We start from the raw sequence: 16,426 nt of genomic DNA, 5'->3' as shown, positions 1-16,426 counted from the left end.
TGCTCCATAACTTCCTCTTAGCAGTGCCAATGTTCTAAATATGCGTTAAAAAGCAGTTTCGTTTTGTTGGGAAAAACTGTTGAATACCATATTTTCTTCAATATATTTTCTGATGGCTCATTTATTTTGCTGTTTTTTTTGTGACTCACCTGAAAACCTTCGATTTTTAGCATTGCTCTTAATCAATTGAATAGCTATCATTAATAATGGCTTAAAACTTGAAATTATTTTTGAGATACAGGCATTTTAAATATCGAATTTTGAGTTTGTTTTATAATGTAGATTTTATATTTTGCCAAAGTCTAAATTGACTACAATAAAAAGAACACGGTATTAGAACAAGGTTTTACTAGTTATCGCCCATTTTTGGAAATTTGTAATCTGCATTGCAATTTGCTGTGATTTTTGTTACTTACTAACCAGTATTTGATATATTTAATGTCAAGACCTGACTTTACCAATTTAATTTCATAATTTTCAGGCTAATTGAATCACCGTCATTCAATATTTGCAGCGTTAAATGTCTACAGCCAATTTTATTAAGGTAATTACTTCCTTTTCCTCAAGTGTTTTTTCTATTTTTAATTTAAAGAACTAGGTTATCAAGTGTAGAAACTAGTTGAAAACCCATAATCATCCTATTTTAGAAGATAAGACCTGAACAAGTAGCCTAATGTTGGCATTTATGTACAGTTAGGGGGGTTTTGGGTCTGTGCCTTTTCCCTCTCTCTGAAAAAAAATGCGTAAACATATTAGGCCTAAAACATACCACCGAATAATTTTGAATGACAGAATTTAGACCTATTATTGTTATGTTTAATCTTTCAGTGCATTTTCAAATTCAGGTTAGAATAAAAAAAAAAAATCTAGTATTAGAGTTTTATATATTCCACCATTGGAATTAATTAGCTAAAAATAAAAACCTCCAGCTACCAATCAAGTTGAATGAATATTCGCATTTGTATTTATTTCCATGCTTTAAGATTTGATATCCAGAGTCTGTGGAAAAAAGCAGGGTGCCAATTTACACTAATGTAGATTTTTGGTTTGCAATTCCTTTTTAATAAAATAATCAAGATACAAAAAAAGGTATTTCTCGAAATATAAGTGGAGTAAGTACCCCCCTCAAGTGGTGCCCCTGGGGCACGAAAGTATGAACTAAATCTACCATTTATTCACTAACACGTAACAACACATTGCATAAGTCAAAGACTCGGATGGGTAGCTAATACAATGGCAGCATAATAATAATGTAAAACTAGTGATATTAGTGTAATTGGCAAGATTAGATTAGTTCTAATTATCCAATCTTAGTTTATGAAAAGTCACAATAATGAAGTTTGAAGAAAAACCTCGAAACGCCAAACGTAAGATAGCATTTGGTTATTGTTTTTTTTTATACTAGCAGCAGTTCTTTTATATATTTAAGAAATAAGTAACTATTGTAAAGCCAACCACTAGCTCTTTCAATGAAAGCAGACAGTGTGACAGTACTGATAGGCATGTAAATTTCCTGATGTCTGATTATTAGTTTAAAACGTACTGTTAGATTTAATGAAGATGAAGAAGTTGTTAGTCTTACTAGAACTCCAATTTTCCTCTTTTCGTTTGATCAAATCCCAGATTTAGTAATTGCCAAGTTTTCCCCTAAAACCCGTCAGCCCTTCAAGTTGTAATATTTTAAGAGATTTAAGGTAGAAGATATACATATTTTTATGCTTGAAGATGGAAAGGGATAATGTATTTTAGAATATTTAACTTTTTTCAATTCTTTTTCTAAATTATTCATTAAAATAATCTTCTTCCACAAAATAAGTTTTTCAAGGAAAAATAAAGAACTTCATTAAACCAAAAATGAGTAAAAAAAAATCAAATAATCTACCAAGCGTAAAACTACCACAAATCAGCATCAATAAATAAATGAAACCCAAAACGACCAGAAATTATAATAAATAACCAAGTCAAACTCAAAACAAGCAGGAATTAACCTGATTAAGGCTGACAATGCAAATCATTGTTTATGTATAGTATATGTTATCAAGAAAAGGTATGCATATTTGACTACTACTTTCCCAAAATATGGAGGGTATTAAGGTGAGTCTTTCAAGGAATGTTGAACTAAATCAAAAATATTATGTATATATGGGTTGTCAAAAGGGTCTGACTCAGGAATGACTGAGTATATTAATTTGGAACTCTCGGGCAATGATAAGGGAGATGATTAATTGACCAAAAGGCAGTATTTGCACGCTACTACAACTACTGCTGCTTCTACTGCTACCACAACTACTTTTACCTATACTGTCACTAAAACTGCTACTTCTGTAGTGGGAACTGCTAAGGCTGAAAACATTCAAATAAACATCTGAGGAAACGTTAAGGGGAAATGTTGAACTAAATCAAGGAATATTATATGCATTGATAATACAGGCGTATCAGCAATTTCGAGAATAGATTACTGCATGAAGAGGAACTTCAGGAGTATCATGAGTGGGATATTCATTTGACCAAAAGGCAAAATGAACCTACTACTGCTATTAATACTGCTGTTACTGCTACTAATAATAATACAGTATTACTACTACTACTGTTCCTACTTCTATCATTACTACCGTGATACTAGCACAATTAAGGCTAAGCGTATGAGGTTAAGAATTTGACCGAATATTGAGAGAAAAATTGAACAAATCAAAAGACACTATGCATGTAGTTTGTCAAAAGTGTGTATCTTAAGAATAGATTTGGGTATTAAGTTGGAACTTTCAGAGAATACTTAAAGGAATGATCAGTTGACAAAACAGTAGTATATGCATGTCACTACTAACACTACTACCACTGCTACTTTTACTAATACTGCTACTGCTGCTAAAATACTCCAACTACTTCTTCTGTTGCAATTGCTTTTAAGGCTTTGAGTATTAAGATGAAAGGGCGTCAAAAAGGGTTCAAAAGCGCAAATCAGCAATATTTTTGAAATGGCTTGCCATGCTAAAGTAAAACTTCTAGGATATCATGAAAGGGATGTTCAACTGATCAAAAGGCAAGGTGTACATGCAGCTATTCCTATTAATGCTGTTGCTACTACTGTTACTATTACTACTAGTGTAATACTAACACTGCTACTACTGTTCCTACTATTACCACAACTACTGTGATACCAGTACTAATAAGGTTAAATCTATGAGGATAAAATTCGAGAGAATATTGATGGCAGATTCAAACTAACCAAAGGCACTATGCGCACTTATACTGTCAAAACAGCGTATATTAAGACTTTATTTAAGTTTTAAGTTTTGAAGGGGATGATGAAAAAAAGAAGAAAAAGATGATATGTGCATACTGCTACTAATGCCACTATTCCCATTACGATTATTGCCACTGCACAAGCTAAGTGTATGGTGAAGCTTTCACGGAATATTTAGGCAGATGTTGATCTAAATCAAGACGAACTATGACCATGGAAATTGTCAAAAGGGTGAAATAGCAATATCACAATAATGGCTTACATTATTAAGTTAGACCTTTAAGGATAAGTTGTGGCGGATTTTGAACTAGCCAGAGGACGCTATGTAGACTTTTAATGCTGCTTCTTCGGTTACTGTAAGTAATGATACTAAGGGCAATAAGTTGAAACTTGTAGGGAATGTTTTCGGGAGAGTTTCAATTAAACGAAAAAAAACTATATGCATGCCTGTATTAAAAGGGCATATAAACAATATCATAAGCAGCGCTGCTCTATCATAACTAGTAATATTATTGATATTTTAAAGGAGCTAATTGATTTCGAAATCAAAAGTTCTAGTGCCCTTTATAAGGGTCAAAAGTGATTGAAGGGCAATCAGCTTTTCAATCCAGTTTCCCTGAAAGAGACAATGTCAATATAAAACCAACTGAAATTATTTAAAAAAACTTTTCCACAAAATATAAGTGTGCATTTTGACCACCCAAGCCTTTGCGAAACCCTAACTGGTTGTCCCCATGGTCGCACTTTGTGTTTATTTCGTAGAAGATCGGTTTTTCAAAAAACTTACCAATTTTGGAGCAAATAGTAATTGGTCGATTCACAAACCTTTGGGTTTTGCCCTTCTTTAAGATACTGGTAACAGACCTTCCGAAAGAGTAGCTTGAATATGTTGCTGAGAAACACAAGCCTGAAATAATAGTGACAAATACTGCATAAGAAGTGGAGCAGCGTGTAGGAGGTGCGAAGTTTGCATCCCATCGTATCCTGGGGCTTTACCAGGTTTCATTAGACAAATTTGCGACAGAATTCCTCCGGTTTGAGTCATTGTTTGACAACAATGACAGAATTCCTCCGGTGGTAAAGTTTTGACATATAGTGGAGGAGGGCATTTTTATAGGTAGCTTCAACTAGATGATGATTATCGGAGAAAAGCGAAGAAATATGTCTTTCCCGGGAAGCGACATAGATAGGGTTAGATTGCGAGGAGGAACTTGAGGTCAGCTTTTAAACTTTCCTCCAAAGCTGCTGGGGATGATTTTTATCTCACGTGTTGCTTTTTGAACTTGTCTATTTTTCCAACGACGGAGAGCTTTTCGGGACTTATGTTTGGCTTCCTTAACGATTGAAAAATTAACACCCGAGTGAGGAAGATCACAGTCGGCCCAAATCCGAAACCAAAACCAGATACAGAAGAGGCTACCTTAGAGTCTGCGTCAGCTCAGCTAGAAAGCAATCAAGGTCCAATGGGTTCCCTTTTAGTGAAGTAAACAGAAGCTGGAAAGAGATTTTTATTTTCATCGACAAAGAATCACGTGGACTGAAAGGAAAATATATATATAGATATATGTGATCCCATGATACTTTTGTAAACCAACAGGGTTTTGTTTTATTTTGCCTGCATATATTTCTGCAAGGGGACATGTAAATGTTGAACTGGAGGTGTAGATTGTCGCTTGATAGGATGTCATCTGAAACGGTAATAGTGGTAGATTGAAGTTCTGGATGAGGCAGGACAAAATCGAGGTCTGAGGTTGACCCAGAGTTATGAACATAAAGAGAAAGGTTTAGATTTAGGTAGTGCAGACACGCCAAGCGGAAGTGACGACAGAAAAATTATGTGTAAGCGGCAGTGAAGGGTCATTCAGATTTGTTTTGAAATCACCCACAGATGACAAGCAACCTGTTGGTAGCTTGAATTTTATGAAGAATATTCGATAGTGACGCACAAGCTGATGCAAACATCTTATCAGATGTATGGGTACAGTAAATAGTCGGGATGTAAATACACAACAATTCAAAACATCATAGCTCAACAGCAATATAAATGTCATTCTGATCTAACAAAGAAGCGGCAAACTTATTATTTATCGCAATAGCTAAACCACCCGAAGGTCTGCCAATTGTAATATTTGCTGTCCTGAGAATTATGGGAATGCTTTCACAATTACTCATTATTTTCAGAGGCAACGCTATAGCTTTACCTACAGTAAAGGCCACAAGACTCCAATGTTTTATTATTTATTTATTTTTTTCAGAGGCACTTCGTATGGAAGAGGTCGTCGTATAAACTTCAAAAGAGGTTCATATGATTGGAAATTTGACAGTTCTTTTTAAGACAGTGTTCTTTTTAAGAGTCAAAAGTGATCGGGGGGCAACTAGCCCTCCCACGCCCTTTTTCTCCAAATGAATCTGGTAAAAAATTTGAGGTAGCTATTTTGTTAAAAATACTTCAAAGATCATATAACAAAACTCCAGAATCGAAACAACCCCCCAGGACCCGGGGGCAGGCGTTGTAAGCTATTCCCTGGGGGTAAATATGGTTCTTATAGAAGGCATGCTCGTATAAAACTTCGGAGAGGGCTCATTTGATTGAAAATTAAAAGTTTGAGTTCACTTTTTCAGAGTCAAAAGTGGTTGAAGGGCAACTAGCCCCCTCCCTCTACACCCCTTTTCCCCCAAATAAATCCGATAAAAATTTTCACATAGCCATTTTGTATAAAAATAGTTCCAAAATCGTATAAAAAATCCGAAAATAACACAACCCCCCCAGGGCCGGGGGACAGGCGTTGTAAGTTATACCCCAGGGGCATATAAGGTTCATATGGAAAGGATGCTCGTATAAGCTTCAGAGAGGGCTCATCTAAAGGGAAAATTTAAACTTCTAGTTCACTTTTCCTAAGTCAAAAGTGATTAAAGGGCAACTAGCCCCTCTCCCTCCCCACTACGCTCTTTATCCTCAAATACATCAGATAGAAATTTTGAGATAGAAATTTTGTTAAAGATAGTTCAAAGGTTAGAGAACAAAAACTCCGGTGTCAACATAGACCCCAGGGCTAAGGAGCAGCCGTTGTAATTTGTGCCCTGGGGACATATAAGGTTCCTATGGAAGGGATGCTGGTATAAGCTCAAGAGAGTCAAAAGTGACTGAAGGGTAACTAGCCCCTCCCACTACGTCTTTTTTCCTCAAATGCATCAGATTAAAATTTAGTGATAGAAATTTTGTTAAAAATAGTTCAAAGACTAGATGCGCAAAACTCCGGTGTCGACAAAGCCCCACAGGATCAGGGGGCAGGCGTTATAATTTATACCCCGGAGGGATGTATGGTTCTTATGGAAGGGATACTCGTATAAAATTCAGAGAGGGATCATTTGATTGGAAAATGAAAGTTCTAGTTCAGTTTTTAAGAGTCAAAAGTAATCGGAGGGCAGCTACTCTCCTCGCGCCCTTTTTTCCCCAAATACATCCGATAAAAATTTTGAGGTAGCCATTTTGTTAGAAATAGTTCAAAGATCATATATATCAATTTAAAAATAGTTCAAATGTCAGATAAAAAAAATTCCTGTGTCGGCAAAACCCCCAGGGCCTGGGGGCAGGCGTTGTAAGTTATGCCTCGAGGAAATATAAGGTTCTTATGGAAGGGATGCTCGTGTAAACTTCAGAGAGGGCTCATTTGATTGGAAATTGTAAGTTCTAGTTCACATTTTAAGAGTCAATAGTGATCGTAGTATAGCTAGTACCCCCCCGCCCTTTTTTCCCAAATGCATCAGATAAAATATTTGAGATATACGTTTTGTTTGAAAATAGTTCAAGTCAGATAATTAAAACTCCTGTGCTGACACAGCCGCCAGGGTTCCGGGGGCAGGCGTTGTAAGTTTTGCCCTGGGGGCATATATGCTTCTTATGGAAGGGATGCTTTATGAACTTCAGAGTGGGCTCATTTGATAGGAAATTGAAAATTCTAGTTCCCTTTTAGAAGTCAAAAGAGACACAAGGGCAACTAGCTCCCCACGCCCCTTTTTCCCCGACCCCATAAGATAAAAATTTCTAGATGATCATTTTGTTAAAAAACATTTCAAACATCATATATTAAAATTTTGGGGTCGACAAAACTCCCAGGGCCCGGGGAGAGGTGTGGTAAGTTATGCCTTGGGGACATATATGGTTCTTATTGAAGCAATAAAATTTTGCAATCAAAAACGAACAAAAATTAATTAAAAAAAAAAACTTTCTGAAAAGGAAGTTTTTCAATGAAAAGTAATGGTCATTTTAAACTTAAGATCAGCATATACAAATACCTGTTAAAATTTAAACTCAAAACGACCAGAAATTATTATTAAAGAATAAATAATTCCCAAAACGAACAGAAATTAAATAAACAATCGTAGCAAAAAACATAAAACAAGTAATAAAATAATTGAATAAATAAATCTTAAAGCGAGTAATACTTGAATTGAATATGCAAATCAAATTTAAAACGAAGAAAAAATATTTTGCTATTGAAGTATAAATGAAATCCAAAACGAACAGGAGTCAAATAAGCAATCAATGCAAACAAACATACAATAGATACTAATGTAAATGCATAAATAAATATTAAAACGTGTGAAACTTCAATTGACTATGCAAATCAAGCTTGAAACGAACAAAAATCACTACAAACAAGAGTTTGGGTATTACCTCTTTCTGGCCTGAGAAAAAACTGAGAATTAGGCAAGCGCTTTAACAATGACACATTATTTGCACTTAAAAGGTGCTCAGCAAGACACACCAATTCATAAGTGTTACACGAATTTTCAATAATTTTTATTTTTTCATGGCATCATTTATATTCTGATAAAATATTAACAAATTCTTAACGATCTAGGGCTGTAACATTGTTTCTTTGACCTTGAGTGGGAAAATATTTGTTCATTTCTACACAAATCGAGCTGTTACCTCTGTGGGTTTTTTCACTGGTTGCGCATTTTATGTCTGCGTGGCAAACAGTATCCTTATTATTGTGATCACCCGCACATCTACTACACTTGGTCGGGTTTGAACACTCCCGAGCGAAATGTCTGAATCTTTGGCAGTTGACACTTTGGCAGTTTTCGATCGGTCGAGTGACACGAAATAAACAACAATCGACCTTCACTCCAAACTTCAATGCATGATCAAGGTCATCACTTGTTTTAAACTTCAGCTGCATAATTATTGAATTTCCAAAGCGTGTTGCAGAAATTACACTATCAACAGGCACGGAGATTATGATAAACATCAAAATCAGTGTCCATTTTAATAATACCTGCGTGCTCGGTTCTTATAATCTTACCGTGAATTTTCATACTATTAGGTATTGCAGTCACTTCTGCCACTGCAGAATCTTCATCAACCATTTGGACTACCAGTGCATTTCGGCTACTAAAAATATGTTTCACCTTGTCAGCACAGCCAAGCTTCTTCACAAAATCACGCTGATTCGTAGGGTTTTTTATATTAATATTGTCAGAAATATTTGAAAGCACCACAGGAACAGAGGAGGACTGGCAAGATGGCGTCAATGGCCAGATAACTGGGCTTAAATTCTACAAACATGTTTCCTGTTTTTCGACTATAAATTTAAGCATATTGACGTATTTGGCGAAGCGCGAGGCCATTATTGTAAGGACGTCCGTCGGAAAAGAAGGCTCGTCCGATGGATCAAGTATTGCAAACAGCGGCAAATCTTCCTTTTCTTTAAGGCCGCATAGCAGCTCAAAAATATCTGATAAAAGCGAAGACACTGGATGTGATCCTCTTCTCCTCTCAAGTATGTCAACCTTTAGTGCAACTTTGCAGGCATTAGTTGCCTGCTTGACTGCATCTTTTCCAAAAAAATGAGCACAAGCCTTTATCACAGTGTGTTTGTTTATTACAGTGTCACAAACCTCACACTGTCAATTGGATGCATCATTGGACATTTCGACGTGCGTGTGTGTGTGTGTGTGGGGGGGTAGCTGTCCTCCAATCACTCTGATTACTAATCCAATGAGCCACGTCCAAATTTTATACAATCACTCTTTCTGTATTAACCTTACATACCCCCAGGGCATAACTTACAAGCCTTGCTCTGAGTTCTGTGGGGGAGTTTTCATTATCAAAGACACAATTTCTAGACCTTTCAATTACATTGAACAAAATAGCTATTTCAAAATTTTTATTGAATGTGTTTAGGGAAATGGTGGGTGGGGAAAAAGGATTTGTTGTCCTCCAATCACTCTTGACTATCAAAAAGGGCACTAACCCTTTCAATATTCAATTGAATTAGTCCTTTTCGAAGTTTCTGTGACAACTCCTTCAATACGAAGTACCCTGGTCTAACCCCCCTCCTCCCAAAATAATAATAAATAAATAATAGATCGTCCCACTTAGGCAGCGCTATTGCACTGCTTATGATAATTTGTAGCGCCATTTACATTAAAAATGCTCATTTCCCTTTATGTCTTCTCTGTTTCCTTAGTTTAGCCTAAGCAATTATATATTGAAATGGATTATGTCCAGAAACGGTAAATTTATGGATATAGGCTCCCAAATTTATGTGATTAAAATAAACGTCTGAATTTATAGCTATTGATTTTTCTTGTCATTTTATACAGTTGGATAGTCAACTTACCAATGGCTGCATAATAAAATTCTTGTGTCACCTAACAAAAAAACAAAACAAAAAAAAAAAAACAAAAAAAAAACAAAAAAAAAAAAAAAAAACAGCAAAGCAAGATAGATTTTACTTATGTTTGCTATGAAAGAAAAATTGGAATATATTTTCAAAAAGCTTTTACTTCAAAACACCTTAGGACAATCTCTGAATTTGAAATTAATCCATATAATTCGGAATATATTGAGTGCATTGATTAATGTTAAGTTTCAGATATGTTTGTGTATTCGTTAAAAATAAACTTGGTCCGCTTTAATATTGTAACCCTCCCTCTATTAAAGACATCTATTGAATATTTCTATGAAGGAACCAAAGAATTTATTTTATAGGATTGCTCTCTCAGGGAGCTCTTCTCTAGTGTTTTTGGCTAGACTATCACTTAGATGAAAGTAAAACAGTTCAGTAAAACTTTGGCTAGTTTTTTAAATTCTGGAAAGGATCGGACTTCCGTAGAGCAACAAAGTGGGGTTTATAAAATCCCATGTACTTGTGGAAGCTCTTATGTAGGACGTACTAACCAGAATTTAAAAATGAGATTGCTAAAACATCATAATTTTATTTCATCGTCTTTAAAGCAAAATACCAAACCTGAAGATTTCACGTCAGCCCTCTCGGAACATATCTTTAACTTTCCAAATCATTTTATTTTGTTTGAAAATGTTTCTTTGATTTCAACGGACCAAGGTTTAAAGTAAATTTTCAGGGAAATAATCGAAGTTAAAAAAAAATTATTCAAGAATAATTCCATAAAAAGAGATACGGGTGAATTTAGATTGAACTCAATTTATGATACTTTACTGAGGTCAAATAAAGTAAATATCACCTCACCTAAGAGTTTTGACCTCTGTCCACGTAATATCTCAGATAATTCTAATGAACCGGAACCGAAAAGGTCAAAGAGATTTGCCTCCGCTGTTGCATTGAAAAAAATAAGAGCAATAAACTATATGTAATTAGTTTATTAGGTATAATTTTTGTTTATTTTTATTCATGTCTTAGTTTTACTGCTGATGATGAACAATGTATATGTGTTCGAAGTATCCAGTTAAATAATTTTATATCTATTCACTTCAATAAAAAGGTTTCATCCCTATTTTGAACTGTTTTACTTTTGCCATGGAAAGGCAGTGTGGTCTTCCAAGTTATCTACATCACTTGGGTCAATTCATAAACTACCTTAACCTAACTTGAATTGAAATTCATCTTTACCATGCTTTGCTCTTTTAATTTAATTTGTTTATCAATCTAAAATTTATATAATTCATTTCAGATCTCCGATGATTTCGAGGGCTATGATACAGCATCATTAAGTGTGCCATATCATTATGAAAACGACTTAGACAAAGTTATCATACCATATGGACTCATTCAAGACCGGTAAAAGGAACTTTTAAAAGCAATTTCGTCTCTTGAAATATATAATTGTTTTATTTAACATTTTGATATATCTTCTGTCTCTATATGTCTTGCCAATCACCTGCCAAGTTTAAGTTGCAGAAATATGACACTTTGCTCAATAACTAACATCTTCAGTTGTGAAATTTTCTCGTTTTCTGAAGCATGTCCAAATACATCAGACTGTTTGAGCCCTGCTGCAGTTTTAAACTAAGCAATAATTCGTTGAATAGGAACATAAATCTCTTAAGGGATGTACTTGGGATATAAAAAGGAATCCTAATTCGCCCTAATAAACACTGATCTGTCAGCTATGATAGCCGTTGCCTCGAATCATTTTGTGAACTATTTTTCTACACATAATTGCAAAAATTTAAGTGGAAATTGCACCAATTAAACTGCACCCGACTGGGAATAGGGAAAAAACTACTCTCCCTGCGTCTATCAATCCCCCAAAAAGAAAGCTCAAGGTGGATGGGTAGTGCTGAACAAGGCTATTTTCAAGTTTTCTGTCCTATTTTGTTTGACTCTTCCAGTTGCCAGAACTCGCTAATGTTTGAAGTTGGCATTTTAATTTACTTAAGAAGGAAATCAAGTTCTGTTTTAAAAGTTGGAAGTTTTTAATTTGGAGAAAATTTGCTATTCCTGGTGGTATTAAGTTAATTCCTGGTAAGTTAATATAGTGGCGTTAATATAGTGGTAATAGTGGCGTTATTCCTGGTAAGTTAAGCATATGCACACCCAGACATCTGGTTTGAGAAGAAGGGATCGACTATCTTGCTCTACTTGAGGGAGAAGGAGACTTTCACTTCCTTTTGAGAATTTCGAAGCAAAAAAAACATTCCCCCAAAAGGGCAATTCTGCCCAAAGGGCAGAATTGCCCTTTGTATAGCTCTCTGGGGCAAAGTAAACTATAGCTCTCTGGGGCAAGAGGAGAAAAGATTCTCCCTACATTTACCACTCCCCCAGAAAGAGAGCTCAAGATGGATATGCCACGCTGAACGAGGGTATTTTTCATATTTTCTGTCCTTGGCGTTTGACATCTCTAGTTGTCCGAGCGCATTAAAAAAGTTGAACTTTTTAATTTGAAGAAACTTTGTTTTTTTGTCATTATTAAATCAAGACTATGCGCATCCGAAAATCTGGTTGGGGAGGAGGGAGAATCTAGATTTTTGCTCTATTTTGGTCAATAGGGGACTTTTGCTTGCTTCTTTGGAGCTTTTGAGCCCCCCCCCCCAAAAAAACAGCTATTACACAGATAGACATTTTATACTAGCGAATTTGTAGTCTTGTAGCCTTTTTTTATCAAGAAAAAAGTTGGTAAGAATGGCAAGTTAATATGTATTTTATAGGATAGTTTTAGTAACACGAGAGCTCGTACGGGACTAAAACTAAGTGTCACAGAATGCAATTATGTTTTAATGATTACTTTTCACTTTCAATAATAAACTGTATCTATAGATATGTTAATTATTTAGACAGGAAATAGAGCTCCACAATTACTGGAATGGTGGAATCAAATTGAACTCATAATAAAAAGCAGCTTAAAGTTTTTACCATATAAGTTATAAATATTTTGACTCCTTCACAAGCCAAAAGGGGAAAAAATGGTTTAACTGACCTTGATTTTTAGGGTTAATTTTGTGCCTATGTATTGAAAGTTTTGAAAGCTGTTTTTTTTTTCAAAAATGCGTATTTGAGCTAGAAAATTTGGTAAAAACAAAAAGGTGGTCCAATGTTGCAGCTAAAACCTTCAAAGTTTGTATTTTAATGTAAGTTTGTATATATATATATATATATATATATATATATATATATATATATATATATATATATATATATATATATATATATATATATATATATATATATATATATATATATTTATATATATTTAGATAACTTCGAAGACTACACTGCCTTTCCATGACGAAAGTAAAACAGTTCAAAATAGGGATGAAACCTTTTAATTGACAGTCAACAGATATAAAACTTTTTTAACTGGATATTTCGAACACATATGCAGTGTTCATCATCAGCAGTCAAACTAAAAGACATCAATAAAAACAAACAAAATTTATACCTAATTAACTAGGGACTTCTAGGGACCAAGTTTTAAAGCAAATTTTCAGGGAAATAATCGAAATTTAAAAAATAAAATTCAAGAATAATTCCATAAACAGAGATACCGGTGAATTCGGATTGAATTCAATTTATGATAATTTACTGAGGTCAAATAAAGTAAATATCACCTCACCTAAGAGCTATGACCTCTGTCCACGTAATATGTCAGATAAATCTAATGAACCGGAACCGAAAATGTCAAAGAGATTTGCTTCCGCTGTTGCATTGAAAAAAATAAGAGCAATAAACTATGTGTAATTAGTTTTAGAACTGTTTTACTTTTATATATATACGCACACACACACACACACACACACACACCCAGACACATATATATATATATATATATATATATATATATATATATATATATATATATATATATATATATATATATATATATATATATATATATATATATCTATATATATAAAAATAAGTTGTCTGTGGATCTGTGGATGGATCAGGTGACGTCACCTGAAAAAACTGGATCAGGTGACGTCAAAACTGAAAAAACTAAAAAAAGGCAAAAACTACAAAAAAAAACTAAAAACTAATAAAAAAAATAAAAAAGCTAAAAAACTAAAAAAAGGCAAAAACTACAAAAAAAACTAAAAACTAATAAAAAAGCTAAAAAACTAAAAAAACTACAAAAAAAACTAAAAACTAATAAAAAAATAAAAAAGCTAAAAAACTAAAAAAACTAAAAAAACTAAAAAAAAGGTAAAAAACTAAAAAAACTAAAAACTAAAAAAAAACTAAAAAAAAAGGAAAAAACTGAAAAATAAGCTAAAATAAAGGTAAAAACCAATAAAAAACTAAAAAAAAACTGAAAAAACTAAAAAAAGGCAAAAACTACAAAAAAAACTAAAAACTAATAAAAAAAAGTAAAAAAGCTAAAAAACTAAAAAAACTAAAAAAACTAAAAAAAGGTAAAAAACTAAAAAAAATAAAAAATAAAAAAAAACTAAAAAAAAGGAAAAAACTAAAAAAACTAAAAAAAAGGAAAAAACTACAAAAAAAAACTAAAAACTAATAAAAAAAATAAAAAAGCTAAAAAACTAAAAAAACTAAAAAAACTAAAAAAAGGTAAAAAACTAAAAAAACTAAAAAAAAGGAAAAAACTAAAAAAACTAAAAAAAGGAAAAAACTACAAAAAAAACTAAAAACTAATAAAAAAAATAAAAAAGCTAAAAAACTAAAAAAACTAAAAAAAGGTAAAAAACTAAAAAAACTAAAAACTAAAAAAAAATAAAAAAAAGGAAAAAACTGAAAAATAAGCTAAAATAAAGGTAAAAACCAATAAAAAACTAAAAAGAAAAAAAGGAAAAAACTAAAAAAAATTTTCATCTAAAAAACTAAAAAAAAATAAAAAAGGTAAAAACTAGATTAAAGTAATTCGAAAAAAGAAAAATGGTAAAAAACTAAAAAAAAACTAAAAAAAAAAATTAAAAATTGAAAAAATAAAAAAAAGAAAAAACCCAAAAAGAAAAAACATAAAAAAATAAAAAGGATAAAAAACTAAAAAAAACTAAAAAAGCTAAAAAACTAAAAAAAAGAAAAAACTAAACAAACTGGGAATTGCACAAATATTTCAATATATTTTGACAATATATATAAAAATAAGTTGTCTGTCCATTACGCCAGATTATATCTTCTATATATATAAAAGAAAACAAACTAGAATGTAAAAACTGGAAATTGCATAAATATTTCGAAATATTTTGACAATAGGTTAAAGTAATTCGAAAAAACAAAAATGGTAAAAAACTAAAAACAAAACTAAAAAGAAAAAACTAAAAAAAAACTAAAAAAAAAGGAAAAAACTGAAAAATAAGCTAAAATAAAGGTAAAAACCAATAAAAAACTAAAAAAAAACTGAAAAAACTAAAAAAAGGCAAAAACTACAAAAAAAAACTAAAAACTAATAAAAAAAAGTAAAAAAGCTAAAAAACTAAAAAAACTAAAAAAACTAAAAAAAGGTAAAAAACTAAAAAAAATAAAAAATAAAAAAAAACTAAAAAAAAGGAAAAAACTAAAAAAACTAAAAAAAAGGAAAAAACTACAAAAAAAACTAAAAACTAATAAAAAAAATAAAAAAGCTAAAAAACTAAAAAAACTAAAAAAACTAAAAAAAGGTAAAAAACTAAAAAAACTAAAAAAAAGGAAAAAACTAAAAAAACTAAAAAAAGGAAAAAACTACAAAAAAAAACTAAAAACTAATAAAAAAAATAAAAAAGCTAAAAAACTAAAAAAACTAAAAAAAGGTAAAAAACTAAAAAAACTAAAAATTAAAAAAAAATAAAAAAAAGGAAAAAACTGAAAAATAAGCTAAAATAAAGGTAAAAACCAATAAAAAACTAAAAAGAAAAAAAGGAAAAAACTAAAAAAAATTTTCATCTAAAAAACTAAAAAAAACTAAAAAAGGTAAAAACTAGATTAAAGTAATTCGAAAAAAGAAAAATGGTAAAAAACTAAAAAAAAACTAAAAAAAAAAATTAAAAATTGAAAAAATAAAAAAAAAGAAAAAACCCAAAAAGAAAAAACATAAAAAAATAAAAAGGATAAAAAACTAAAAAAAACTGAAAAAGCTAAAAAAACTAAAAAAAAAGAAAAAACTAAACAAACTGGGAATTGCACAAATATTTCAATATATTTTGACAATATATATAAAAATAAGTTGTCTGTCCATTACGCCAGATTATATCTTCTATATATATAAAAGAAAACAAACTAGAATGTAAAAACTGGAAATTGCATAAATATTTCGAAATATTTTGACAATAGGTTAAAGTAATTCGAAAAAACAAAAATGGTAAAAAACTAAAAACAAAACTAAAAAGAAAAAACTAAAAAAAAACTAAATAAAAAATTAAAAAAAGAAAAAAACTTAAAAAGGAAAAATGTAAAAAAAATAAAAAGGTAAAAAACTAAAAAGAAAAAAAAACTAAAAAAAACCTAAACAGCTAAAAAAAAGAAAAAACTAAAA

General features: G+C 31.7%; 1 protein-coding gene across 3 annotated transcripts in view; it reads left to right on the top strand.

The window, feature by feature from the left end:
* Positions 1 to 16,426, top strand: part of LOC136026390 (hypoxanthine-guanine phosphoribosyltransferase-like) — a 66,152-nt gene that overhangs the window by 30,309 nt on the left and 19,417 nt on the right. For all 3 annotated transcript variants that reach the window (XM_065702955.1, XM_065702964.1, XM_065702948.1), the window contains exons 2-3: positions 482 to 544; positions 11,189 to 11,295. In XM_065702955.1, the coding sequence (XP_065559027.1) occupies positions 521 to 544; positions 11,189 to 11,295 (131 nt within the window). In that variant the 5' untranslated portion in view covers positions 482 to 520. The remainder of the gene's footprint in view (positions 1 to 481; positions 545 to 11,188; positions 11,296 to 16,426) is intronic.

Source organism: Artemia franciscana, chromosome 1 (genome assembly GCF_032884065.1).
Source record: "Artemia franciscana chromosome 1, ASM3288406v1, whole genome shotgun sequence".
In the NCBI taxonomy this organism is placed as follows: Eukaryota; Metazoa; Arthropoda; class Branchiopoda; order Anostraca; family Artemiidae; genus Artemia; species Artemia franciscana.
Note: the sequence above shows the minus strand (reverse complement) of the source record. Positions and strands in the feature narration are given on the sequence as shown.